This window comes from Nothobranchius furzeri, chromosome 16 (genome assembly GCF_043380555.1).
Source record: "Nothobranchius furzeri strain GRZ-AD chromosome 16, NfurGRZ-RIMD1, whole genome shotgun sequence".
NCBI classification, from domain to species: Eukaryota; Metazoa; Chordata; class Actinopteri; order Cyprinodontiformes; family Nothobranchiidae; genus Nothobranchius; species Nothobranchius furzeri.
In genome coordinates, this window is record NC_091756.1 from 43,031,341 (window position 1) to 43,055,810 (window position 24,470).

Sequence of the window (24,470 nt, forward strand, 5' to 3'; positions counted from 1 at the left end):
TGGCGAAATTGCGTCATTTTAACAACCACGCCCCTCCTCCGCGCCTGCGCACGGCCCAAAATTTCCGCAACGCGCACCTAGGAAAATTTCTAACCACGCAGACGGGCGGACATGGAAAAACATGGCGGACCAGCAAGAACTAGTATGGCAGAGGTTCTTAAATACAGACATTTGTATGATTCAGCTCTCAGAGATCACCGTGATCAACATGTTGTTAATAATTCTTGGAGAGAAATAGCTCGCACTGTCGGAAAAGACGAGGACGCAGTTAAAAAAATGCTGGAATGCCATGTTGTAAACAACAGTAATTTTTACTTCTACTATGGTGTAGTGTTGGATGCATGCCGTAGAGCTCCATGCTGCCCCCTACAGTTTGGGAGAATATTGGCTCACCGCAGAGACAAGCCGCATGAACTGTAAACGCTGCAAGTTGTGAAGCGCGTTCCATCCGCGAGCCGCATCACCAAGTGGAAAGTAAATGTGTCAAGCATAAACCAAGCTTTTGTGCAGTGTGTGTGTGTGTGTGTTGTTGTTGTTGTTTTACACACAAAGACAGTGGGACTACAAATACACCTCTTAAAATAAAATAAATACATTATATTTGCTGCCAGTGTGCATGTTGGAGAAAAAAATGTAAAGGTTTCAGTGAATTTTGTCTAGTTTTTCAAATTAACCCGTTTAGGTTCATCCAGAACTTCAGAAACACCTCTTTGTTACTAGTTATTACATGACATGAGAGGTTGAGATCAGTCAGACACGAGTACCAGAGGGGCCGAACCATTGTGGGTTTCATGTGAAGTGTGTATTATAAGTATATTTATTATTAGCTGTAAAATGTTTTTGACACAATACATGAAACAAGCAAGATAAGAGGCTGTAAAAGTAGGAACCCTCCCTATATATATATATATATATATATATATATATATATATATATATATATATATATATATATATATATATGCATATATATATATATATATGCATATATATATATATATATATATATATATATATATATATATATATATATATATATATATATATATATATATGCATATATATATATATATATATATATATATATATATATATATGTATATACATATATATATATATATATATGTATATACATATATATATATATATATACATATATATATATATATATATATATATATGTATATATATATATATATGTATATATATATATATATATATATATATATATATATATATATATATATATATATATATACATATATATATATATATATATATACACACACACACTGTAATTTCCGGACTATAGAGCGCACCTCAATATAAGCCGCACCTACACCGGGCAAAAAGCTGAGATATCTACTGACCTGAAAACGTAGTTTAACTGAACTGATCAGTATCAAACAAAACAGAAAAGTTATTGGTTTATTCATCGTCCTCCTGCCCACTGAAACCACTGAAGTCATCTTCGGTGTCGGAGTTGAGCAGCCTCTGAAGAGCTTGGTCACATACCTCTTCTGTGGCGTTGCTGTCTGTGTTGCTGTCATCATCCCGGGGAGAAGATGGCTTGAATGAGTTCTTCCCGCTGCCGTCTCCAGCTCCGAACCATGGATTCATTCATGCCAAGCTTACGTGCGGCAGCACTGTTTCCCTCCTTTACTGCCAGATCGATGGCCTTCAACTTAAATGCGGCATCAGATGAACTCATACGTGTAGTTACCATGATGAGGGGGTATGGATTTGAAAATGATTCTTCGTCGTGCCGGCTGCTTGCATGTGCTAAATTAATATGAGCACTTTCTTCGATTTCCACTGTTGACTTCCACCTGTTTCACTTTCTGCTAAAGCGCCCCCTGGCAGGTGACAGAAAATCTTCTGTAAAGCCGCACCTCATTATAAGCCGCATGGTTCAAAGCTTTGGAAAAAAATAGCGGCTTATAGTTCGGAAAATACGGTATATATATAGACCAAGTTCACTGAGAAAATTATCTTCTGCCTATATTTTCTGTATTAGCCGCCGATAGAAAATAGATGGGGTGAAGCTCGGATTAGGAAAGTCGGACCTACATCACACTATAAATTAGCATTTACGGACTCACCCATCTTGGCTGGTGACGGAGAAGGCTGTTTTCGGTTCAGCATCCAAGAAACAGCAGAGAATGTCTCGACTAATAGAAGCTAGCTGTTTAGCATTAGCAACTCCACCACACAGCAGAACTCCTTCAGGCTTATGTTATTTGTAGAGATAAAACATCAACGTTGCAGAGCAAACAGTAGTAGAGTCGTGTTCCTGTTAGCCAATCAGAGGAGAGATGTTTGAATATTAGCAAATACGGCTCCAAATCCTGCAGTGTTCTATTCCTCTCTTCCTCTGGCTCACTTCTAGTTCCTGAAACCAGAGCGCCAGAACTTTCATCCCGCTTAGGTCGACTCAAAAGGCATTCATTTATACTAGAGACCAGTGCAGGTGTTGAAAAAACTGTAAACTCGGTCTTGCCACTGTTCCATTGACTAGATAAATGGTTCTATTTCTAACATAACATTTGTGATCATTTTCTCTAAATCGTGTTGGTTTATTTAGTAGAGTGTTATCTAAAGTGCAAACGTAGACAGAGAAATTCAGGTAATAATCCTAATAAGCATGGTTTTGTTCTGTAGGAGGAAACTGAAGTATTCTTTTAAGTTATCACCCCCCCCCCCCCTTTTTTTTTTGTATTGCTTTTTGGTTGTTTTTACCTGTATTTTATGCTGTTTTTAACAGTTTTAAATTACCTTTTTATTGTTATTTGTGCAGTGCTTTAGTCAGCTCATATGCTGTGTTTAAATGCGCTATATAAATAAAATGTTATGGGATGCTCACATGCATGGGGGAACATGCTAACATGCTAATATCCTGGTGGGAAGTTCTGGAAGTGAAATAAGTTCAATGTTGAGGCTTTTGTGATCTAGTTTGCCCTTAATTAAATAACCTTATATAATTGTAAAGCACTTGTGTAATTGGAGTCAGACTGGATTTAAAACTAATTTGAGATGGCAGAGTTCTGGTTGTAATGAGCCTCCCTGCTTACAGTGGATCTGAAGAGAGAGAGAGAGAGCTTTATTACCTTTGGCTGCATCAGTTTTGCTCATTAGTCTTAAACTGAGGAGCTTTGTCAATGCAAGCTGAGGAAGTGTAAAGATGATATTTTTTGGAGAATTTATTAATCTTAAAGTCAATTTCTGTTTATTGCTTCTCGTCCACCATGTTTGTGTCGAGCTTGATTATCAGACACTGGCCCTGATGTTAGAGCTATTAAAACACCCCCAAATCAACTTTTTGTTTCTGATAAGCCACACTCAGGTCCTTAAATATTGGGACATCGACACAATGCTAACATTTTTGGCTCTACACACCACCACAATGGATATCAAATGAAACGACCAAGATGTGCTTTAACTGCAGACTATCAGCTTGTATTTGAGGGTATTTACATCCAAATCAGGTGAACGGTGTAGGAATTACAACAGTTTGTATATGTGCCTCCCACTTGTTAAGGGACCAAAAGTAATGGGACAGAATAAGAACCATAAATCAAACTTATACATTTCAATACTTGGTTGCAAATCCTTTGAAGTCTGGAACACATAGACATCACCAGACGTTGGGTTTCATCCCTGGTGATGCTCTGCCAGGCCTCTACTGCATCAGTCTTCAGTTCCTGCTTGTTCCTGGGGCATTTTCCCTTCAGTTTTGTCTTCAGCAAGTGAAATGCATGCTCAATCGGATTCAGGTCAGGTGATTGACTTGGCCATTGCAAAACAGTCCTCTTCTTTCCCTTCAACAACTCTTTGGTTGCTTTTGCAGTATGCTTTGGGTCATTGTCCATCTGCACTGTGAAGCGCTGTGCAATGAGTTCTGAGGTGTTTGGCTGAATATGAGCGGACAATATTTCCCGAAACACTTCGGAATCCATCGTGCTGCTTTTGTCAGCAGTCACATCATCAATAAATACAAGAGAACTAGTTCCACTGGCAGCTGTACATGCCCACGCCATGACACTTCCAGCACCATGCTTCACTGATGAGGTGGTATGCTCAGGATCATGAGCAGTTCCTTTCTGTCTCCATGCTCTTCTCTTCCCATCACTCTGGTACAAGTTGATCTTGGTCTCATCCGTCCATAGGATGTTGTTCCAGAACTGTGAAGGCTTTTTTAGATGTTGTTCTGCAAACTCTAATCTGGCCTTCCTGTTTTGGGGGCTCACCAATGGTTTACATCTTGTGGTGAACCCTCTGTATTCACACTGGTGGAGTCTTCTCTTGATTGTTGACTTTGACACACATACACTTACCTCCTGGAGAGTGTTCTTGATCTGGCCAACTGTTGTGAAGGGTGTTTTCTTCACCAGGGAAAGGATTCTTCGGTCATCCACCACAGTTTTTTCTGTGGTCTTCCGGGTCTTTTGGTGTTGCTGAGCTCACCGGTGCGTTCCTTCTTTTTGAGAATGTTCCAAGCTGTTGTTTTGGCCATGCCTAATGTTTTTGCTATCTCTGATAGGTCTCTTTTGTTATGTCAGCCAAATGATGCTTGCCTCACTGATAGTGACAGCTCTTTGGATCTCATCTTGACAGTTGACAGCAACAGATTCCAAATGCAATGAGCACACTTGAAATGAACTCTGGACCTTTTATCTGCTCATTGTAATTAGGATAATGAGGGAATAACGCACACCTGGCCATGGAATAGCTGAGAAGCCAATTGTCCCATTATTTTTGGTCCCTTAACAAGTGGGAGGCACGTATGCAAACTGTTGTAATTCCTCCACCGTTCACCTGATTTGGATGTAAATACCCTCAAATAAAAGCTGACAGTCTGCAGTTAAAGCACATCTTGTCCGTTTCATTTGATGTCCATTGTGATGGTGTATAGAGCCAAACAGGTTAGCATTGCATCAATGTCCCAATATTTATGGACCTGACTGTATATAAATGCGTGTCTAATCGTGTTGCAGACATGTGTAGTCAATAGTTTTGCACTTAAGCGCATTTTAGTTAAAATTAAAATTTTCTGCCTAAGACTTTCAGTGTTGTATTGTTGTCAGGTAAAAACTCTGCACTGCAGTTGGATTTAAGTCTGCCATCGCTACTGGCTAAGAGGTACCCTAGAACGTTAGCTGGTACCATATGATGTCACAATGTCGTTGTGAGCCTGTGTGTGTGTATTTGTTAGCGGCTCCACCCTCTCGGTCTGCTAGGCAACCGCAATTGCTGCATTTTTCAAACAGGAAGTGGGAGTGGAGTAATACTCTGGTAGGGGGTGACTTGCTCTTTAAATGCTCATTTTGTTTCTAAGTAAATTAATTGTAGTTTTGCAGTTTGCAGTTTTCTCTGTATCCATCGCAATCTGCTTATCTTCTACCTTTTGTCTTGCTTCCCCTTGACTTTGTCATCGTTCCTCATTTTCAGAAAGGATTTGCAGCCAATGACATTTTGACATATTAGCGCACCTCCCGAAACCTGCTTCTCACTCTCTCTCAGACCTCTGCAGCCACTTCTCTTACACTGGAAGCTGTCAGAAACTGGCCACTTTGTGAAGGGGCAGATTTGAGAGATTTAGCACCTGCCCCCTCCTTGTTTCTGCTCAACACAGCTGGTGGGGGGGGAGACAGGGTCTGTTATTTCTCATAATTGCTGGTTGTCAGAAGCTATTAGTGTAGGAGTACTTCAGCTGCGGTACACTAGCAGGCCGGGGAGTCAGCTGGAGTACTGGAAGGAGAGAGGTAGGCTGGCACAGCACAGATGGATAGAAAACAGGGCATGCGTGCTACCCGCTGTCACTCCACCTGTTGTGCCAACTCCCCAAGTGGGGCATGTCATATTTTTTTCTTTTTACATACTCACCCCAACCTGTTGTAGAGATGAAGAGGACCCAGATGAAAGACCAAATTACATGGTTGGATCCATCAGCACCAGCTGACCTGCTTTTCCTGTGCTCACCATCCCTCTTTCTGCGTCAGAGCTCCAGCAGCTCTTTTTTAAATAATTCATTTCTAATTTATTTCATCCACAGTGCTATGGTGAGATTGACAGCTAGCACACAGGTGCTCATGCATAAAGTACATCCAGACTTTTAAAGGCCATTCTGCTAGATTAAGGCTTTCTGCTCCAGGGAGTTAATCTTATAAAGTCAATTTTCCACGTGTGATGAGGCTGCTAATGTTTTCACTGAATGATAATCGATCAACCACCTTCACTTAAAGTTTACTTTGAGTATTTTGTCAGCATTTTTACATTATGCGTCTTTGTAAAAGTTCTAAATATGTACCGTTATGCATCTAGTTGATAGCATCTGCTCACCTCCAACAGGATTGATGAGCTAACTGCTAGACTGAGCACGGCCGAGACTTGGAGATTGCTGCCATTTTGAAACGGCTCAAATATTCTGAATGTCATAGAATATTTTGTAAACCTCATCGCCGTGGTTCGCATTAAATGACCAAGTTCACGGAGTTCTAGGATTATTTACAAGAGTAAATTTCATCATCGTCAGTTATGAAAGCAGTTGCAGTAGATACAGTGATCGAGTCCAGCAGGAATATTTCTCCCCTCTCATCCTTTCTTCTACGACAATGTTGTGACACCTAAGCAGCAATCAGAAGAATAACTGGATGTCCAAGCCACAAATGAAGTTTACATTCAAATAAGCAACAGAGCACCTGTTCCAGGTATCCCCTTTCCCTATTTTTTGAGAACTCATGCTGTCCAATATTTAAATTCTCCATTTGGTCTTTAAATGGATGCGCTACAGTCACAGACTGAAAAAAAAAATCTGAATCTCTTTAACTTCTGAACATGAGGGTTTGTATTTTACAAAATAAAACACCCATAATGTTGCACGTTGGCTTGCACTGTTAGCTTATGTTGCATGAAGTTGACCTGCTTTCCTGACGTGGATTTTTATCAAGGTCTTTGGTTTCTTCTCACACCGCACATCCCATTCATTCATAGCAACACTCAAATAATCTTAGACCTGAGTGTGATCATTAATGGTTGATGGGGATGTCCCAAACAGGTTTTTTTTTGCCCTCGGGTCAGAGTCATTTGATTTTGAGGATCTGCCGATACCGAGTCCCGATTCGATATTTTCAATACATTAAAAAGAATAAAGAAAAGAAAGAAACAGATCTAGAATGCTCCTTTAAAAAAAATGTAATTAACTTTAACATTTAACAAATCTGTTAAGAAACAGATCACTTCTGTGAGATAGCAATCAAGTAATAAAAACATAAATTCTTCACTTGGACTTTATTGCAAATATTGCTCCTCAGAGCGCTGTCCACTAATGCATGCATGCTGACAATAGCAAGCTGTGCTTATCATGGTGTCCAAGTCTGAGATAATGCTCAGATCTTCTGACAGGATTATTTTCTTGATAGATTTTGTTACCTCCGCATGTTCTCTGTGTGTTTAAAATGTCTGTGCACCTGCGTTCGTCTGGGTAATTCCAGTCTGTCAAAACGACCAACAGCCTTGAGATATTTCCATCAGAAAAATAACGGAAAATGTCTGGTTAACGCGAACGTCGGGTTCTGCGGGCTCCTTGAGTCGTTGTATGATCTGCTTTGCTTTCTAACTTTAGAGACGCAGCAGCACTACAGGTGTTTTGTAGAAAAGAGTGACCCTGCTGCTGACCATCATATGCCATGCCATCCCCGTCATTAAAAGCATACACACACCGATTCATCTTTTGCAGCCACAAACGAAACATTGCAGGTAAATAAAACCTTTCTGTGTTTTAAAAAGAACTAAAAGATGGAATTAGAATTTCAACACAGCAAGAACACACCAAAGATATCCACACACCGAGCTGACAACTTGAAATATGAGCAGCAACAATTTTACTTTTACATTTATTCTTAACATTAACATGTTTCTTATTAATGTACTTCCTAAACAAGTGATGTTTTGTGGCAAATAAACTAATGAAATGACATGACTACAGAAAGAAAAATAGATGAATTATTTAAAAAACTTAAAGGATAACTCTAGTGTGCTCTTCTTTCGTCTTAATGCATTGCTAAAGTATTAGATCAGGAATAAAAAAAAGACAAACAGGATGGCAATGGAGGCCTAATTTGCTCAACAGTGAAGATGTAATGTTTGTATAGGTAAGGCATCGTAACTGCATCCCAGAAGCGTGTCGCAGCAAAAATAGAACCCATTCCTATCCTTGAGACGCTTCTGGGAGGCACCGGAAATGTGCTGCGCTGCAGCCAGTGTGAACCAACCCATAGGCTGCCTTAACGTGCCACAGATGCTCCTGGTGTGGATTGGGGGTTAAACTTTCCTTGAACAGCATTCCTGTATCGTGTGTAGTCTATGCTGTCATTACTTCACACCTAGACTGCTGCAACTTTACTCAGGAGTTCGTTAGGCTGCACTAGCCCGATTCCAGCATGCCCAATGTGCTGCAGTTAGAGTCCTGACAGGCACCAGAATGTGGGAACATATCACGCCTGTCTTGGCTCATTTACATTGGCTCCCAGGTTGTTTTAGTCAGGTTTAAGATGCTTGTTTTTGAGTGTCTGGGCTGGGCTGGGCTCCAACCTGTCTGTCTGACGTACTCAGTCGTTACAACACTTCAGGTGCACTTAGATAGTCACAGCAAGACTTACTGGTCCTTCCACGTGTAAAATGCTCGACTAAAGGAGGCTGGGGTCTCCCGGTTTTGACCCTGAAGCTGTGAAATGACCTTCCACTGGAGGTCAGAGAAGTGCCTTCACTGCCAGCAAAGCCCCCTTCAGACAGGCCATGAAAAACGGAAATGTTCCGGACTCTGTCCGTAAGACCTTTGTGTCTGAATACAAACATCCGGAAAACGTTTTCCATAATTTAACCGGACGACGCCCCTAGTAACAGGTCCGGACTTGTTACGGACAAGGTGGCTGCTTCGGACTGGTGAGGTCGAGTTCCGGACAGAGGGGAGGGGGAGGAGGAGGGGATCGGGGGATGCTGTGCACACCTAGATAGCTCGCTCCTGTAGCATGCGGCGAACCATGGCAGCTCGTCTCCTACGGTACCGTCTAGACGCGCGACGGAGCGCTTCACACCGCTTCAGTGATTCCTTTAACCATTGAGCTTCATCATCCAGGTCTCTTATGCATCTTCGTGTGCGCAGAATTATGCTTAACATAAGTCCGAACCCCCCCCCCCCCCCCCCCCCCCAGACATCTGGAACTTTTCCCTGCTGTGTGAAGGCAGCCGAAAGGACAAGTTCCGGTACAAAAGTGGTGTATCTGAAAACACCGTTCCGGTTAAAAACCGGATTGAATTGTCCACTCATATTCCAGAATGTCTATCTGAAAAGGGCTTAAGAGTCTGTTGTTTTATCTTCATCTCTTGCTGTTATCTGTTTTTAAGTATATCTCTGTTGGCCCTTGCAGGGTTCGTTGTTGTTTTAATTTCTTTTTATATGCATGTACAGCACTTTGTTTTGTCTCCTGCTCAGTGGAAAGTAATATTTAAAGATGATAATAAAACTTACACTCTAATTCTCCAAACTGGGGCCATTCAGGAAGTTGTAAGCTAGTTAATAAGAGCTCGGTCAGATAAACGGTTGATCAGATGATGTGTTTTTGTCTCCAGAATGTGATTTTCCCTGGGGCTGGAGATGATGGCATCAGCGAGTACAAGTCTGTCATCTACTACCAAGTGAAGCAGCCACGCTGGTTTGAAACCATAAAGGTGTGTTTCCCTGTTTATCTTCCCATCAAAGCCATTTCCCTCTAATTATCATTTTCCCCATGCTTCAGCGCAACACTGGAGTTCTCAAATTCACTAGTCACAACAGCACATGTTGTTGCAGCTCGTGATTTGTAGCAGAAGGCTAAATATTGACCCAATAACGGAGGATTCAGAGATTTTTTCCATCTGGGTTGTTCTGTCAGTTGCTAAGAAAAGCACTTTTAATTTGCCACACACCACTGCCTGGAATGTTGTTGCCCAGTGGGTGTTTGAGTAGAAATATCTGAAGACAATGAGGCAGCTTTTAAAGCAACAGTGATTCCAGAGGTTAGTGTGTTGTGATTGAAACGACTCATTCTTCAGTTTAACGGAACAAAGTGGATGTTTTTGGTTAGCTTGTGCTTCCCTGAGTCTGAACGTCACACGGCGCTCCTCTGTTCCTTATCTCAGGTCGCTATTCCTATTGAAGACGTGAACCGGAGCCATCTGCGGTTCACCTTCCGCCACCGTTCATCACAGGATTGTGAGTATAAATGTCAGCGTGTGAATAATGAGTGCTCGGTGATGACCAGGTGTACAAATGGATGCTAACAGGCCTCTACTGCAGCCAATGGACGACGTACGGCTCATGCAGATGTGTGGCACGGTGATAAATACCTTGACACTTTAGTCACAGGTATTGGTTTGCGTCTGCCACAGCTGGGATGGGATAATACCTGAATAGCTTTTATTTATTTAGGTCAGTGTGTTGTTGAATTTAACACTTGGTTAGTATACTTTATATAATGACTGAGGGTGTAAGGGTCAGGTAAGCATCCCATCCATCTTCCACCAGGTGACATCTTTCCTCCCGTAGCAGGAAGATTGCAGGAGATAAAGTTTTTGAACAAGTGACTCTTTCCCTAATCTGCAGCAGCTGTCATCATCCAGCTTCAAAACCCCTCGGATGCATTTGCTTCTCACCTACATGCAGGTGGTTTCAGAGGAACTCTCCTGGCCACAGAGCACTGTGTTGGTTTATAATCTACTTAGAGAGCCTTCTTGTCATGCTTGACACCCTGCTTCTGCAGGGACTAATGCTGTTAGGAGGCTCGCTTTTGAAACTGTGATTTGCTGTTATCTGGCTGTAGCGGTTACTATAGAAACTCACCTCAAGTGGCTCTGGGACTGCTGGGGCATACTGATGCGGCTAAACTTTTAACTTTTACCGACAATAGAGGCACGCTAGAAGGTTTGATGGCTGTATTATTTTTGACTTATGTAAAGTGACCATGAATTTCACCATCTCACCTAGTATGTTTACAGTATGGGGACTGTGGATTACAACTACATTAGCTTGTCAATGGAATATAATATTTGATAATAGTGTCACTATCGAGCACAGATAAATGGAGTGATTACAAGTAGCAAAAATACCCTCTGCTGACCTAAAAGAACACAAAAGCAGTCATATTTGCTAAAACAACTCAAACAAACATTTTGATTCCCAAGACTCTGACAGGAATAATTTGTCCTTAAAGTGACAATATGTATTTTCTCTGGTGATACAGGGCAGTATTTATCTAAATCATTGCAAGCAAGTGACATTTTTGTGTTCAAGTAAGACCTTACCAACGGATGGCCATTAGGGTCAAAAATCGATGGATGCACAATCTCCAGCACAATGACGAGAACATCAGACTCCCTTTCATTACTTGTAAGGAGTAAGGAGGTAAATGTGTGAAACAACAACGTTTATGATTGGTGAAAGTTTTGTAACAAATCAGTAAATGCATGTTGTCCTCTTGGGCTCCCGTAGAGAGAAACGTGGCATCTAACATGGCGTCACCCGGAGACTTGGAGTGTTTCTCAATGTCAAGGCGCCCGGCCTCGCAAGACATTGCCTAGCGAGGCCGGGCGCCTTGCTTACGAGGATGCTGTCCTTCCTTGGTCAAAGGAAGTTAATTGGAGCAGACTTGCGTCCTGTGACCGCGGCTTCCGCGGCGGTCATGTGACATCACGTAACACAGGAGGTAACTTTATATTTTAAATGTATAAGTTTCAATATGAATATAAAACGAGCCTTTTGCTTTTAAATTGTGTATATATTTGTTAAATTAAATGTGTAAGCAAGTTACAACCCGCTAGCCACCGAAACTGCAACTACTAAGCAACTAACCAGCCATAGATAACTGCTTGGGATATAAAACAAACATTTCAGATATCAGCCCAATTGCTACAATTAGTTGACTTACATTTAAACTGGAAAGCCCCTGAAGTAGCCGCCATCTTCTGATCCGTCATCCTTTTGAAAATACTGCGCTGCATTCTCTGAAATTTTTGACCAAGATACCTCGCTTGTATCCATGCTCAGCTAGCTAAATGACCAACAAACGGAGAACAGACACCTTGGTAGAACATGAACATTGGAACACGCCTTGGCAGTTCCTGATAAAGTATCTCCTAGGCAACTGGGGCGGGCCCAAGGCATCAAGACGAGGTTCCTTGGCATTGAGAAACACCCTTAGACCCACTCCCTTGATTTTTATGGTTTTATATCACAAAGTTTTCAACAACTGGGTATCATTAAATTTATTTTCAATAACATTAATTGTGTTCATCATAATGATTAAAACTACACATTGTTGCTTAAAATTGCATTTCAGAAACATGATAGTCAAAACATCATACCAACACCTAAACATGGTGGTGGTAGTGTGATGCTCTGGGGCCTCTTTGGAACACCTGCCTTAATTTGAATAATCAAAAAAATTAGAATATGGTGCAAAAGTCTGTTATTGTCTCAGAAATTTAACTTGGTCTGACAGACCATCTAAAAGCTCAGGAACCCTTTGTAGGTGTTCTAGAATTTTTAGCTGATTAGATAATGACACTTTGAGTCTAGAACATTGAACCGTTCCACAATATTGGAATTGTCTAAGATTTTGAATGTGAGCTTTTTATAAGCTGTAAGCCAAAATCATCACAACTATAACAAATAAAGGCTTGAAATATCTGGCTTTACATGGAATGAGCTTATTTCAGAACTCCGTTATGAAGAATATACTATATTGTATAATAATTTATATAATCTATTATTGGAAGTATCTAAATATAGATGCTGGCCCTATGAAGAATTGAGGAAAATATCTGACCTTTGACCTTAAAGTGACAATGTGTAGTTTTTACCATTAATCTCTGAAAATATCCATTGAAATGTAGTTGTAAATGAATGAAGACACCCAGCTGTTGAAAAATATTGATGTTTTCATAACAGAACCATAAAAATTGGGTCTAAAATACATGGAAGCGGGTCTAAGTCTCTAGGTGACGCCATATTGGATGCCATGTTTTCTTCTACGGAAGCTCATTAGGACAGAATGCATTTACTGATTTGTAACAAATGGTTACAAAACTTTTAGCATTAATAAACATTATTTTACATATTGACCTCTTCACTCATTGCAAGTGATGAGAATGAATCTGCTGTTCTTGTTATTTTGCTAGAGGGTTCACTCCCAGGGATTTAAGACCCTAATGGCCATCTGTTGGTAAGGACTTACATGAACACAAAAATAATGTATACTTTTCAATGATTTAGGTATCTACTGCCCCCTATCGCCAGGGAAAATACATACTGTCACCAGTGGCGGCTGGTGAAAAATATTTTTGGTGGGGGTGTGCTATTTTTTTTTTTTTAACAAACTTGTGCTTTCTGAGCTTTGTGCACAACTTCACTATTTCCTGAATTAAGCACAGCTCTTTTATCTCCTGTCTTACATTATTGGACAAACTGATTAATCCAGGTGTGTCTGACTGTTGGCAAACTGCCTTGCGGACCAAGGTTGAAAAATACTGCATTAAATTGCACATAAAATAACATGACCATAAATGGTAAATAGGCAATGCAAGAGGCAAGTAACAAAAACATTTTGTTTAATTTCAACATTTGAGTGAACACGAAAAATTATGAGCAGGTCACTGTTACAGTAATGGTAGTAAACACTACTTAGACAAAATGCCAGAAATTTACACTGTTAGGACTTATGGAAAGTGGAAACACTTTCATAGGAAATAATGTCATCAGTATCCTCTTACAAATGTCATATTTCCCACTTTTTGGGACAAATCAGAAATGTTTTATTGTCCCAAAAGCTGGGAAATTTGTTTGCTGCAGAAGAAGTGTAACAAGTAAAATGGAATCAGATTGATGTATGTACAAAGTTACTTGAAATACACATTTACATGATTAAATATGTATAATAGGTATGTGTGTTGAAATTAGTTTTTACAGTTATTGCACATTAAACAATGTACATGTTATTAAACAAATGTCCCGGTTTGTGGGACAACCAAGGATTTCTGATTCTGATTGTCTTGTTTACAGAAATGTAATGTACAGCTTACCTCTGCACCCAGCTGCTGTTCTCCCTGTCCAAACGTCCTCCGTTTCTTTGTTGGCTGCTGCACTGATGCGCTGCATTCCTCAGTCAGAGAATGAATGGAGTCCCCCAATGAGACACAAGTTCCACATCCACCTTCTGTGGATCCCAGCCTTTTTGAATAACAAACCCAGAAAGCAAAATAACGCATTAGCATGATTGCATCCAGCTAGCCACTGCTTCCTGGTGTACCAATTGTGGGAGAAGCGTCGTGTGTACAGTTTACCCTTCTCCTCCTGCTGCTGGCTTATCTTTACGTCGGGCTGATCTGGTCCAAGCTCTTTGACATTAAGTTTTTCCACCATAGTTCTCCTCTCAAACGGATACTGGAGAAGAGACCGAACTGAATTCAGTGGCTGCTGAGATCCGGTATCCTGGTTGTAGGCTCACTGGCGTCCATGTCTGCGTCTGCTCCATGTTCGTCACGAGTCACGACCAAAAACGTGCTGGAGTCGAGACTCTCCGAGTTCTACCGAACACCAACGAAATCCTTGGCGGTAGCTCTATCGCCCATCATGCTTCTGAAACGTTCTGAAACAACGTCGACGCTGATTGGATACATTCCCATTCCTACCCTTTGATATTCTTGTCTGCAATTGGACAGCTGGTCTCGTCCTGTTTGGGCGATTGAAAAACAGCACACAAACTCCACCGCTCGGCAGAGACCGGCAGAGACCGGCAGAGACAATATAGATATATATATATGTGATTTATTTTTGTTACAAAACACACAATTAACTTAGAATATGTGATTATTGTTAATTTTATTTATTTATTTTTTTAAATAAAAATTAAAAACAGTGGGGAAACTGGGAGGGCGGCGCCCTATCGCCCTCTACTGGCCAGCCGCCACTGACTGTCACTTTAAACAAGTTGTTCATGCTAGGAATACCCTTCAGTGTGGATCATTAACAAGTCTGTAAAGAATTGTGGGACAAAAATCCTCTAGAGACCTGTGTTAACCCAAATGCTGATTTCATTTATTCCAACCAGTCATTAGGTTTAGGGCCTAATTGCTTTTTTCACACAGTCTGGATGATTAGGAAAACTCTTAATAAATGAAATTAATATTTGAAAAACTGCATTTTGTATTTATTCAGGTTATCACGTTTTGTTGACCTGAATAAATGTGGTGCAAAAGCAAAAACAGAAGAAATCAGTATCCTTATAATTGATTTTCAGGATCCATGTTTGCAACTCTCTGCCTTTTTCCCCCACATATTGCACTTTATGTGAATTTAAAAACACCCAAATCATCAAAGTGATTTATTTTTCATGGTTTAAGACTTTTCACTCTCCTGTCTCACTCAGAACTTTAATCATTTGAATGCAGAATCTTAAATCATTCATATTATAAACATTTTGCCAGCACAAGCTGCAAAGATCTCCCCCTCTGCAGCTGAGCGGCACGAAGAGGGTCTGCCAGGCGTTTGAAATGTCTTCCTCTGCTGTCGTCTCCCCTGTGTCCTTCCTGCTTCCTCCACTGTTCTCCTGGCAAGTGCTGAACCTTACATAGAAACGCAGAGTGACAGAGCTGCTCACCAAGGCCACTAGTGGAGCTCATGTGCTCTCTATCTTAGTGCAGCTCTAGTACAGTCTCTCAGACTACCACTCTAACTAACATTGTCAGGCCTCATCAGGCAGACGGCTGCTATCTTAAACCATGCCTTGGCTGTAGAGAAACACAACCACCATCTTTTCACCTCGTCTCCACCTGTCAGCATGCCACTACTTGGTGAGTGGAGCTTTAAAGCGCAGTACAGAAAAACTCAGCATTGATTTGAAGTGACAGCCCGCCTGAGACGTGGAAGTCTGCGGAATCACCACACGAACCGAGCTCTGATTTCCTGAAAGTGAACTCTCCCCTTTCCCACCTCAAAATTCAAACTTCTAACCCCTCGTGTTTCTTCAGGAAGTCACTAATGTCCATCAGGTAATACCTGGTGGCATGCATGCAGCGCTTCCCCTCCACTGGTTCCTCTGAGAGCAGCAATTATTCACACAAGAGGCTGCAGGCAGCAAACCAATGAGCAGATTTATGCAGATCGAAGGCGAGATCCACTGCGATAAATCACGTCTCTTTTCTGCACGTAAATCTGAGCGTGTTGATCCACAACGATGATGTGTGGCCTCACCCAAACGCCTGGTTAGAGGACAAAATCATAACTCTCTTCCTTGTTTATCCGTCACTTGGGTCGCTCCAGCTCAACACACGACTTTTCTTTAGCATTATGGGATTACCCAAATGGCTCACAGCTGTGACTCTTGCATCTACCGCTAGTGCAACAGAAAATAACTTCTGGGTGCTTCTGTCTGAACTCACATCACATCAGTGTTATTTCTAGTGAGTGGTGCATGTTGTCACAGAGAGATCCATCAGTTTTTGAGGGCTGTATTATTTATTTTGATCATATTTGCACCTGCCAACTCCTCTGATGTTGACCTGACAATTTTTATTCATGCATGATCTGTATTTCTGTCTCACTTTTGGGAGAGGAGGGAATTTATGCAAAGTAAAGTTCCGGTATTGGTGAAGAGATGGGATTCATTTGGAGCAGCGTGTTGTTTTGCCCACTCAGGAGCTGACTCTGAGCCTGTAATGTTGAGACGATCTATTTTATCACCAATCCTGCAAGTTTTTATTTTCACAGCAAAATCAGCTGTCCGATAAACAAATTCCTGACATTGGACACTGTTCATTTAAACAAATTGTGTGCACAAGTGTTAGATTTGGTCTGTTTGCAAATTTACACAAAAGCCACAAGTGAAGACTTAGTACAGCGTCATCGGTATCTCACCCAGTCTGTCTCTTTTCTTTTTTTCTCCGCTCGTGTTTGTTTTTCCCTTCCCACAGCCAGAGATAAGTCAGAGAAGGTATTTGCTTTGTCGTTTGTTAAACTGATGCGGTACGACGGGACCACTCTGAGGGATGGTGAGCATGATCTCATCATGTACAAGGTAAATGTGGAAAATCTCCCTTGACACTTTTTCCCCATCTCGTGAAACATTTGTTAATCTTATCCCTCTCAAAATCACAAAAACAGGCAGAAGCCAAGAAGATGGATGACTCATCAATTTACATGAACCTCTCCTCCACCAAGCTGGAGCTGGAGGAGAAGGGCTTGACTCTGAGTGGGAAAAGCACCCAGACCCTGAGCACCTGCACCATCAGCAAGGACTCCTTCCAGATCTCCACCCTGGTCTGTTCTACCAAGCTCACACAGAACGGTAATGGCTTCAACAGTTTAATCAGCAGTTTTGATTCTTGACTCGTGTTTTTAGTCTGAAACTTAAATCCTGCACCTGTTAGATGATTTCTACAGTTGTTATCTCTCTGCGCTGCAACTATTTTCAACCAGTTTGCAAATTTCCGCTCTGAGTTGTACAGAGTTTGTACATACCATTAAGTAACATCATGGTTATAAGTCGGAATTTGGCCACAAAGACCAACTTGGGTATGGTATATAAAAAAGAAACAAATGCAAAATACACAGGTGGTGCTGATAAGATGCTGCTGCTGTCCTTCGTGGCACATGTTAGTTACTGGATAGATGACCTTTCTCTTCCATGAAGCACCAGGACCTTTTCCATGCTGCTGATTTGAAATTAACAGGCTGGTCTTGAGTCCCCTGAATCAGTGTGTTTACATGCAGTGTCAGAAAATCAAGCTATTGCTTTAGTTTGACTGAAGTCAGACTTTAAAAATACATATAAAGCGCAGTGGTCTGGCTGAAGTTGAGCTGGTTTAAATTGAGCTCCAAGATAATGCAGTTAGAAACCAAATTGCTCTCCATGTAAACGGCTTAGCCGAGCTGTGACCGGCTGGCCACTCCCATTCCGGAAGTGACAAGATCTCAGAGGTGGTCTTCTGATAATTTCATCGCCACAAAATAACATGTCACACCATCAAACAGTACAACATGTACCAAATAAACTGTGCTGCAGTGTTCTTGTCCATTCCTTCGGCCATTGTGCATATTCTGATTTCATTCCGCCTGCTTTACTCCTGTCTCTCATTTTTGTTGCTATGAGCTAACCAGTAGAATGCCGACATGAAAGGGTGTATGTCGCCCCTACTGTACCGGAGTGGAACAGTCTTCATTCAATAATTTAGTTTCCTAGCGTACGTATAAACTACCGTAAATCCTCTAATATTGGCCTGTATTCAATTAACGGCCGGGTATCATATTTTGGCTGGCGTCTGAGTCGGCGAAGGTGAATAATGGCCGGTATTTTATTGTGGCCGGGTGGAATGTGGTAACAAGCAAGTACCACAGGGGGGGCGGTTGTGTCATCCGTCTCACTTTTGATTTGCCAGTGACAGACCGCGATTTGGCAGGTGCGGAGACGAAGAGGAGGCGAAAATTTGATATCAAGTTCAAAGAGAACGTGCTGATTATGCTGCAGAACACTGGGGAGCAGTAGCAGGGGTTGTATGAACTAGTCTACTTCACTATAGTGACTTTTTATGCCTGTCATCGACTAGTCGCTGTCACGTGATAATGACCGGCAAGATGAAGTCCACAGAAAAGACAGCAGCCTGCTGTCAGCAGGTGACAAGCTCGTGCGCGTTGGGGGGGTGGGTGGTGTTTGGGGGGGCTTGGGGGGTGGGCGGGTGCAACACGCTGTGCCAGAGCGTCGGCACTTACACCCGCCGTAAAATGGACATTTAACCAAATTGTGACCTTTTCCCTCTTGCAATTTAACCTTCCCCTCACCCCATCCTAGCCAGCTTGCGCATGCAAAGCTCTGATTGTTGACGCGCTCCAGACATCTGCGTCCTGAGCACGGCCACAGTAACATTATCAAATTAGGTGTCGCCACCTCAAAAACTAATTTAACACGCGATCGTTCATGTCGGCTCATTTCCTTTAATGTTTTCTGTCTTTTATTTGCGCCTGATGTGTTTCGCTGCTGTGGAGCGGGGCGCATCACCTTGTCCTCCGGTGACGCACTGATCACTGATGCGGCCGCCAAGCAGCGAGCACTCCACTGTTTTTGCGGTCAGTAGATCTTTTAGAACTGCAGTTCAAAGGTAACTCATAAGGTGAATATATATGAACCCAGGTAGCAGTTTTTCTTTAGGATTGAGAGGAGATGCAGGAAGATACTAAACAGGCAGGACAGAAAAATAGTCAAATAAAAACAAATTAGTTTTTGTACCTGGTGGTTGCAACAAACAGACACCACTGAAGGTAATCAGAAGTGAGGAACAGAAAATGAAATAATTATTTTAATGTTTAGAGCAGCAGGAACTCCGAGAGGCTGCAGGCGCATCAGTGAGTTTGCGGCCGCTGCGCGGGTGAGGGGGGAGAGGGCTGAAGCAGGAACTACCGTTGTTAAAAGAAATGTGTTTAACTTTGAAAATGTGGGCGCAATTTTAATTGTCAAAAACTCCATCGAACCATTAGTTCATTTTGCTCAAATAGAAATTGAGGCCAGCCTCTAATTCAGGTCCTCCTTCCAATAAAGGCCTGGGGCTTGATGAGCTTGAGTCAAATACAGGCCCGGGCCTGTATTAGAGGATTTATGGTAGGTTAAAGAGTCCCAGTTTTACCTTGGTTATTGCTTTAGGTTGACATACCTGCACAAGTAAAAGCACTGAGTGTCATCTCCTAAAGCCATATGCCGACCTTAAGATGAGAGCGTGCATCATAAGTTACCAATGTGTGGTTGACAGCACCTGCGTTTGACGTCCATATGTGACTGTTCAGTATAAACACTTGTTACTTCTCTGTTACGAGTCCCATAAGAGGAGTATCAAAGAACTGGATATAAGTCGGGGCAGCTGTTAATGAGGTGAAAGTATTTGTCCCAGTTGATTCACTTAATGTCTTGATTATGTCTTTGTTACGATTTACCCTCATTTTATTTAAAGTTTGTCTCCCGTTTCTCACTTTTTCAGGCTCACTCAAACAAAATAATAAATAACAAAACAGGAAGGGTTTGAGGTGGTTTACCAAGCCTGTGACAATTTTAAGGGATTTGTTTCACTTTTTTTAATCTGTCTAAAAATCCCAGCAACACTCATACAAAGAAACGTCCTCACAAATGTTCACAAGGATTCCCAGAGAGAATCTGGCTCAAAAAGGAGTTGTAGAAAGCCCTTTTCTGCAGATCGAAATCTAAAAGTAGTGGATATACAAACCTCCCTCATCTTGATCCAGTCAGCTTGTACATGACTTTAATACATATTTCCACATTTCTGTTTAAATATTTGTGCATACTTGTGTGAAATTATTTCTGCATCTTGATACATTTGGTCTTGATTGACGTTTTACCTTAAGTACTCACACATTCCAATAAGTACTTTATTTATTGTTTGTGCAGCCCACACAACACTTGCTTCTTAAAAGAGCTCTGACAAATACACGTTTCACTGTTTCATCCACATGAATCCACTCTGACACACACCCACACATCACTTAGAGCAGAAGTTCAGGGATTCTGTTAAGTTCACGCATACTTTCACTCATTCATTCTTGGAGTCCTAGAGAGGATTTTTCTTCATCCTTTCTTTTACTCTCACCTATTTGAGTTCCCTACTTCCTCCTCTTGACATTCAGTCCTTGTCTGTAGAGTTCTACAGCTTTTTTTCTGTTTATGTCTGGCAGTATTTTTTATATCGTCGGTGATTTTGTGGTTCTGAGAAAATCTACACATACTTAAGCGAAGGAAATCCCCATCTCTTCCTGTTGGCCTATTAAGGATAGTGGTGACTTGTGTTCCCACCAGCCTGCAGACATCAGTGAAAACCCTCGTGGACGAGCCACTGTGTCTCGTGTGTTTTCATGCTTGCCTCTGTGTGACAAACATTTTCATTTTAAAGGCGCATTTTTCAGTTTTGGCTGGCTTTTAGCACCCCCTAGTGTCCATTTAGAAGAACCAAAAGCAAAACTTATCTCCTTGCTGTGAGTATGGCTTTTTAACACCTTAATCTGACAGCTGAAATGTCTCCTCAGCCTTCATTAGTGTCTGCCAGGGCAATTCATCACTAAATCAAACAAATCAGCTGTGTTCATGATCTAAAACATGCAGGAAATGTGCTGGAAGCAGACTGCAGATCCAGGCAGGTCAACTCAATTTTTTCTAAGTCCAACAAGTGGCGGCCCACCACTCTGAAATTGCAAGTACGTTATTCGGGCCACAGAGAGTGGTAGTGGTATGAGTGGCTTTTCATTAACCCTGTAAAGGGTCATTTTAGAAAATATGAAAAAGTTGCATAGTATGGATTTAAGTGGTCTAATTCTTTTTAGTTATTTGAACAAAATCACACATTTCTTTACTCGATGTCAGTCGTCTTTGTTTTTCTGTTTAAAAAGCTCAGGGATGATTTTAATTTAGAGCCAAAATGCTCTTTTGTATTTGGGAATGAAGAAGATTCACTGAAGGCTAATTAAACTTCATTATTTTACTTTTCCAGAGCAGTGCCCCTTTTCATTCATTATTTAAAAAAATAAAACACAAGATAAGTGAGAATGTATTGAGTAGATAATATAAAAACACTTTGTTACACCTTCACCGCGACAGACTCAACACCTGTAGTTGCAACACACCTGATTCCCCTTTTTTCCCATCCTCTCTGCTGGGATCCTCACTAATGCATGGACTTGTCATAACCTTGCTGCACACATCTGCTCCCTAATGAACACGTGTGGAAGACAAAAACAAATTTCTCATTGTTAACGTTCTTGCACATTGCAGCGATAACACGCAGAACCGAGGTTCTAGAAGTTTCCGATAATGAGGCCACTGCAGACCATACATCGTGATTTGGTCACATTTCTGACACGAGGGGAAAATTTAGCAGTGAAAGTGCCTCCTAACATCACGTTGTTGCAGTAATATTTCCGTGGAGACTTGTTAAGCGTAGTCTGTCGTAGAAGCTGTCATTTAAACCCAGCTGACCGAGCGCCCTCCCACTCCGCTCTGAGGGTGTTAATGTCAGTGAAGGAGCTGTCACAGGGAGAGGTTTCCCATGACAACCATACGGGACACGTTAAATTAGTATTTAAAACACTTAAATGTCTGCTTTTAATTACATTTTAAAATGTAGCATGCAAGAGGACCCTAGCTAGAAGTGTTTCTCATCTGAACTTGTTTTTCTTTGTTCAGGCACCTTTATCGAAGGTCTTTTGCTGTAATATTCCAGTTGGCTCCATTTCCACAAGAGTATGTGTAGTTAAAATATTTTGTGGTCGTAATTCCCCTCTGATGACTTTCACTAGGACACTGTCTATAATAAAGTCAAGCTGAGTGCTACCAGCTTCTCCTTGTGTCCCATTGAGATTGACGACAATCCTATGTGCCAGAGTGAACAACCAGTAGTGTCAATCACTGTCAATCAAGTTATTAGCTTTAGAGTTCATGCCTTAAAATCTGCAATAAAGTAAAATTGAAGTTTCTGGATTTACTGCAGTGCTGTAATTTATAGCTAGTTACAAACTGTTAAAGGAGTAGTTGATTGAATCAGATTGATAACAGCAACACGACTCCACTACATACTTGCAACGTTGATGTTTTATCTTCACAAATAACACAAGTCTGGAGGAGCTTCTGCCGTGTGGTGAAGTAGCTAATGCTAATGGTTAGCTTAAACTAGCCAAGATGTCCGCTGCTGATTCTGAATGCTAAACCAACAACAGCCTTCCCCGTTGTGAGTCAAGATGGGTGAGTCCATGAATGTTAAGAGACAGTGTGACGTAGATCTGTCAGGGATTTCAAATCTGAGAGTTTTACAGTGTTTTTATCCAAAGCTAATGCAGGAGATAGGTGTAGGAGATGGAAAAATAAAAGGATTTTCAGTGAACCACATCTTTAAAGTTTGAAACAGCAGATTTTCCATGTGTTTTGAATTAGCTGCATCAAAAACAATCATAAGGAAATGTTTTAATTTCTACTTGAAAATGTGATGTTTTATATCTGAAACCTACCCTTGTTTTTCCATTTTGAAAATTAGGATTATTTTTATGCAGTCTTGCCCAGAAGGACTGTACATTCAGATTCAGTCCTGCATGGCTTCTTACATTTACCAGACTCATTATGGTGTTAATTTGTTGGGCTCCACTAGGTGGGTCAGGATGACATATCCTTGTCAAAGCATATTGATCAGAAAGCTCAAGCCCACAGTCTTCTCTTCCTAAAGACTCTCTGAGCTCCTTTCTTTAGAGCAGTTTTATGTCTGCCTTATTGAATCCTACAATTTTAGACAAAATTTCCACTTAATTTATGTAGATTTATACTCTTCGCTCTTTTTGACACTTGAAGCATCTGAGTTGATTTTTTTAACTGATTGAAGGCCTGGCACTCATTAAGAATTCACATTGACCACCAGTGTTGATGAAGTTAGTTTTATATGTGAACAAGTTCAAAGTTCCATATAGTTCATAATTCAGAATTTCAAATTTCCAAAAAATGAACTAGTTCATAGTTCTTTTTTCTGTTTTCTTCTACTGTATATGTTGCGGCCAGCTACAAGCCTCAGATCACTGGTATTTTTCAATTGTTGCCACACATTCAGTCCTCACTCGTACCCAGCTGCAGCTTGAATGGCTTTCAGAAAAGGAGAAATGATTAAATAGTCTGAAGTAGGAAACAAACGATGAACCCCTAACTGCATTATTCAAAGAAAAAATTCGAATATTAATTATGAGCCATTTTTTTACATTTGTGTGTATGGATTCTCTGACGCTCAGCTGCTATCACATGATATTTGAATTCGGTATCTGTAAAGTTGACTGACTCACCCAATGACTGCTGGAGTTACACACCAGCTCCCTGCCACCCTACTGACGAATAAGTAGCTTCAGTGGATGAATGCAATCTATCTAGTGTTTCATGAGATTTTTTGCTAACATAGCATTGATTACTCATGGATAGACATGTAAACACAAGCAAAAACATCATTCTCTGTCTTTTACATGTGCTTGTGGAGGATTTTGCATGTTTCCATTGTTTGAACTTCAGGGTAATTTCTGGGAGGGGAAAACTGAGCGGGAGATAAAATGTCTATCACTGCCTCAGTGCCGCTCTCTCGCTCCGCCAGGCGACGCGTCTTTCAAAATCGTTTTCATAACAGGGGGTGTTTCTCAATGTCAAGGCGCCCGGCCTTGCGAGACGATGTCTTGCGAGGCCAGGCGCCTTGCTTACGAGGACACTGTCCTTCCTTGGTCAAAGAAAATGGTTAACTGGAACAGACTTGCATCACGTGACCGCGGCTTCCACCTCCCGTGTATCCTTGCTCAGCTAGCTAAATGGCTAACAAACAGAGAACACATGCCTCGGTAGAACATGAACATTGGAACACATCTTGGCGGCTCCTGA

The 24,470-nt window shown here is 41.3% G+C and overlaps 1 protein-coding gene across 2 annotated transcripts in view; it reads left to right on the forward strand.

Annotated features, from left to right (window-relative positions):
* The window catches only part of dock1 (dedicator of cytokinesis 1), a 297,928-nt gene that overhangs the window by 73,130 nt on the left and 200,328 nt on the right, over window positions 1-24,470 (forward strand). For both annotated transcript variants that reach the window (XM_054749267.2, XM_054749268.2), the window contains exons 15-18: window positions 9,628-9,726; window positions 10,177-10,249; window positions 17,002-17,105; window positions 17,192-17,375. In XM_054749267.2, the coding sequence (XP_054605242.1) occupies window positions 9,628-9,726; window positions 10,177-10,249; window positions 17,002-17,105; window positions 17,192-17,375 (460 nt within the window). The remainder of the gene's footprint in view (window positions 1-9,627; window positions 9,727-10,176; window positions 10,250-17,001; window positions 17,106-17,191; window positions 17,376-24,470) is intronic.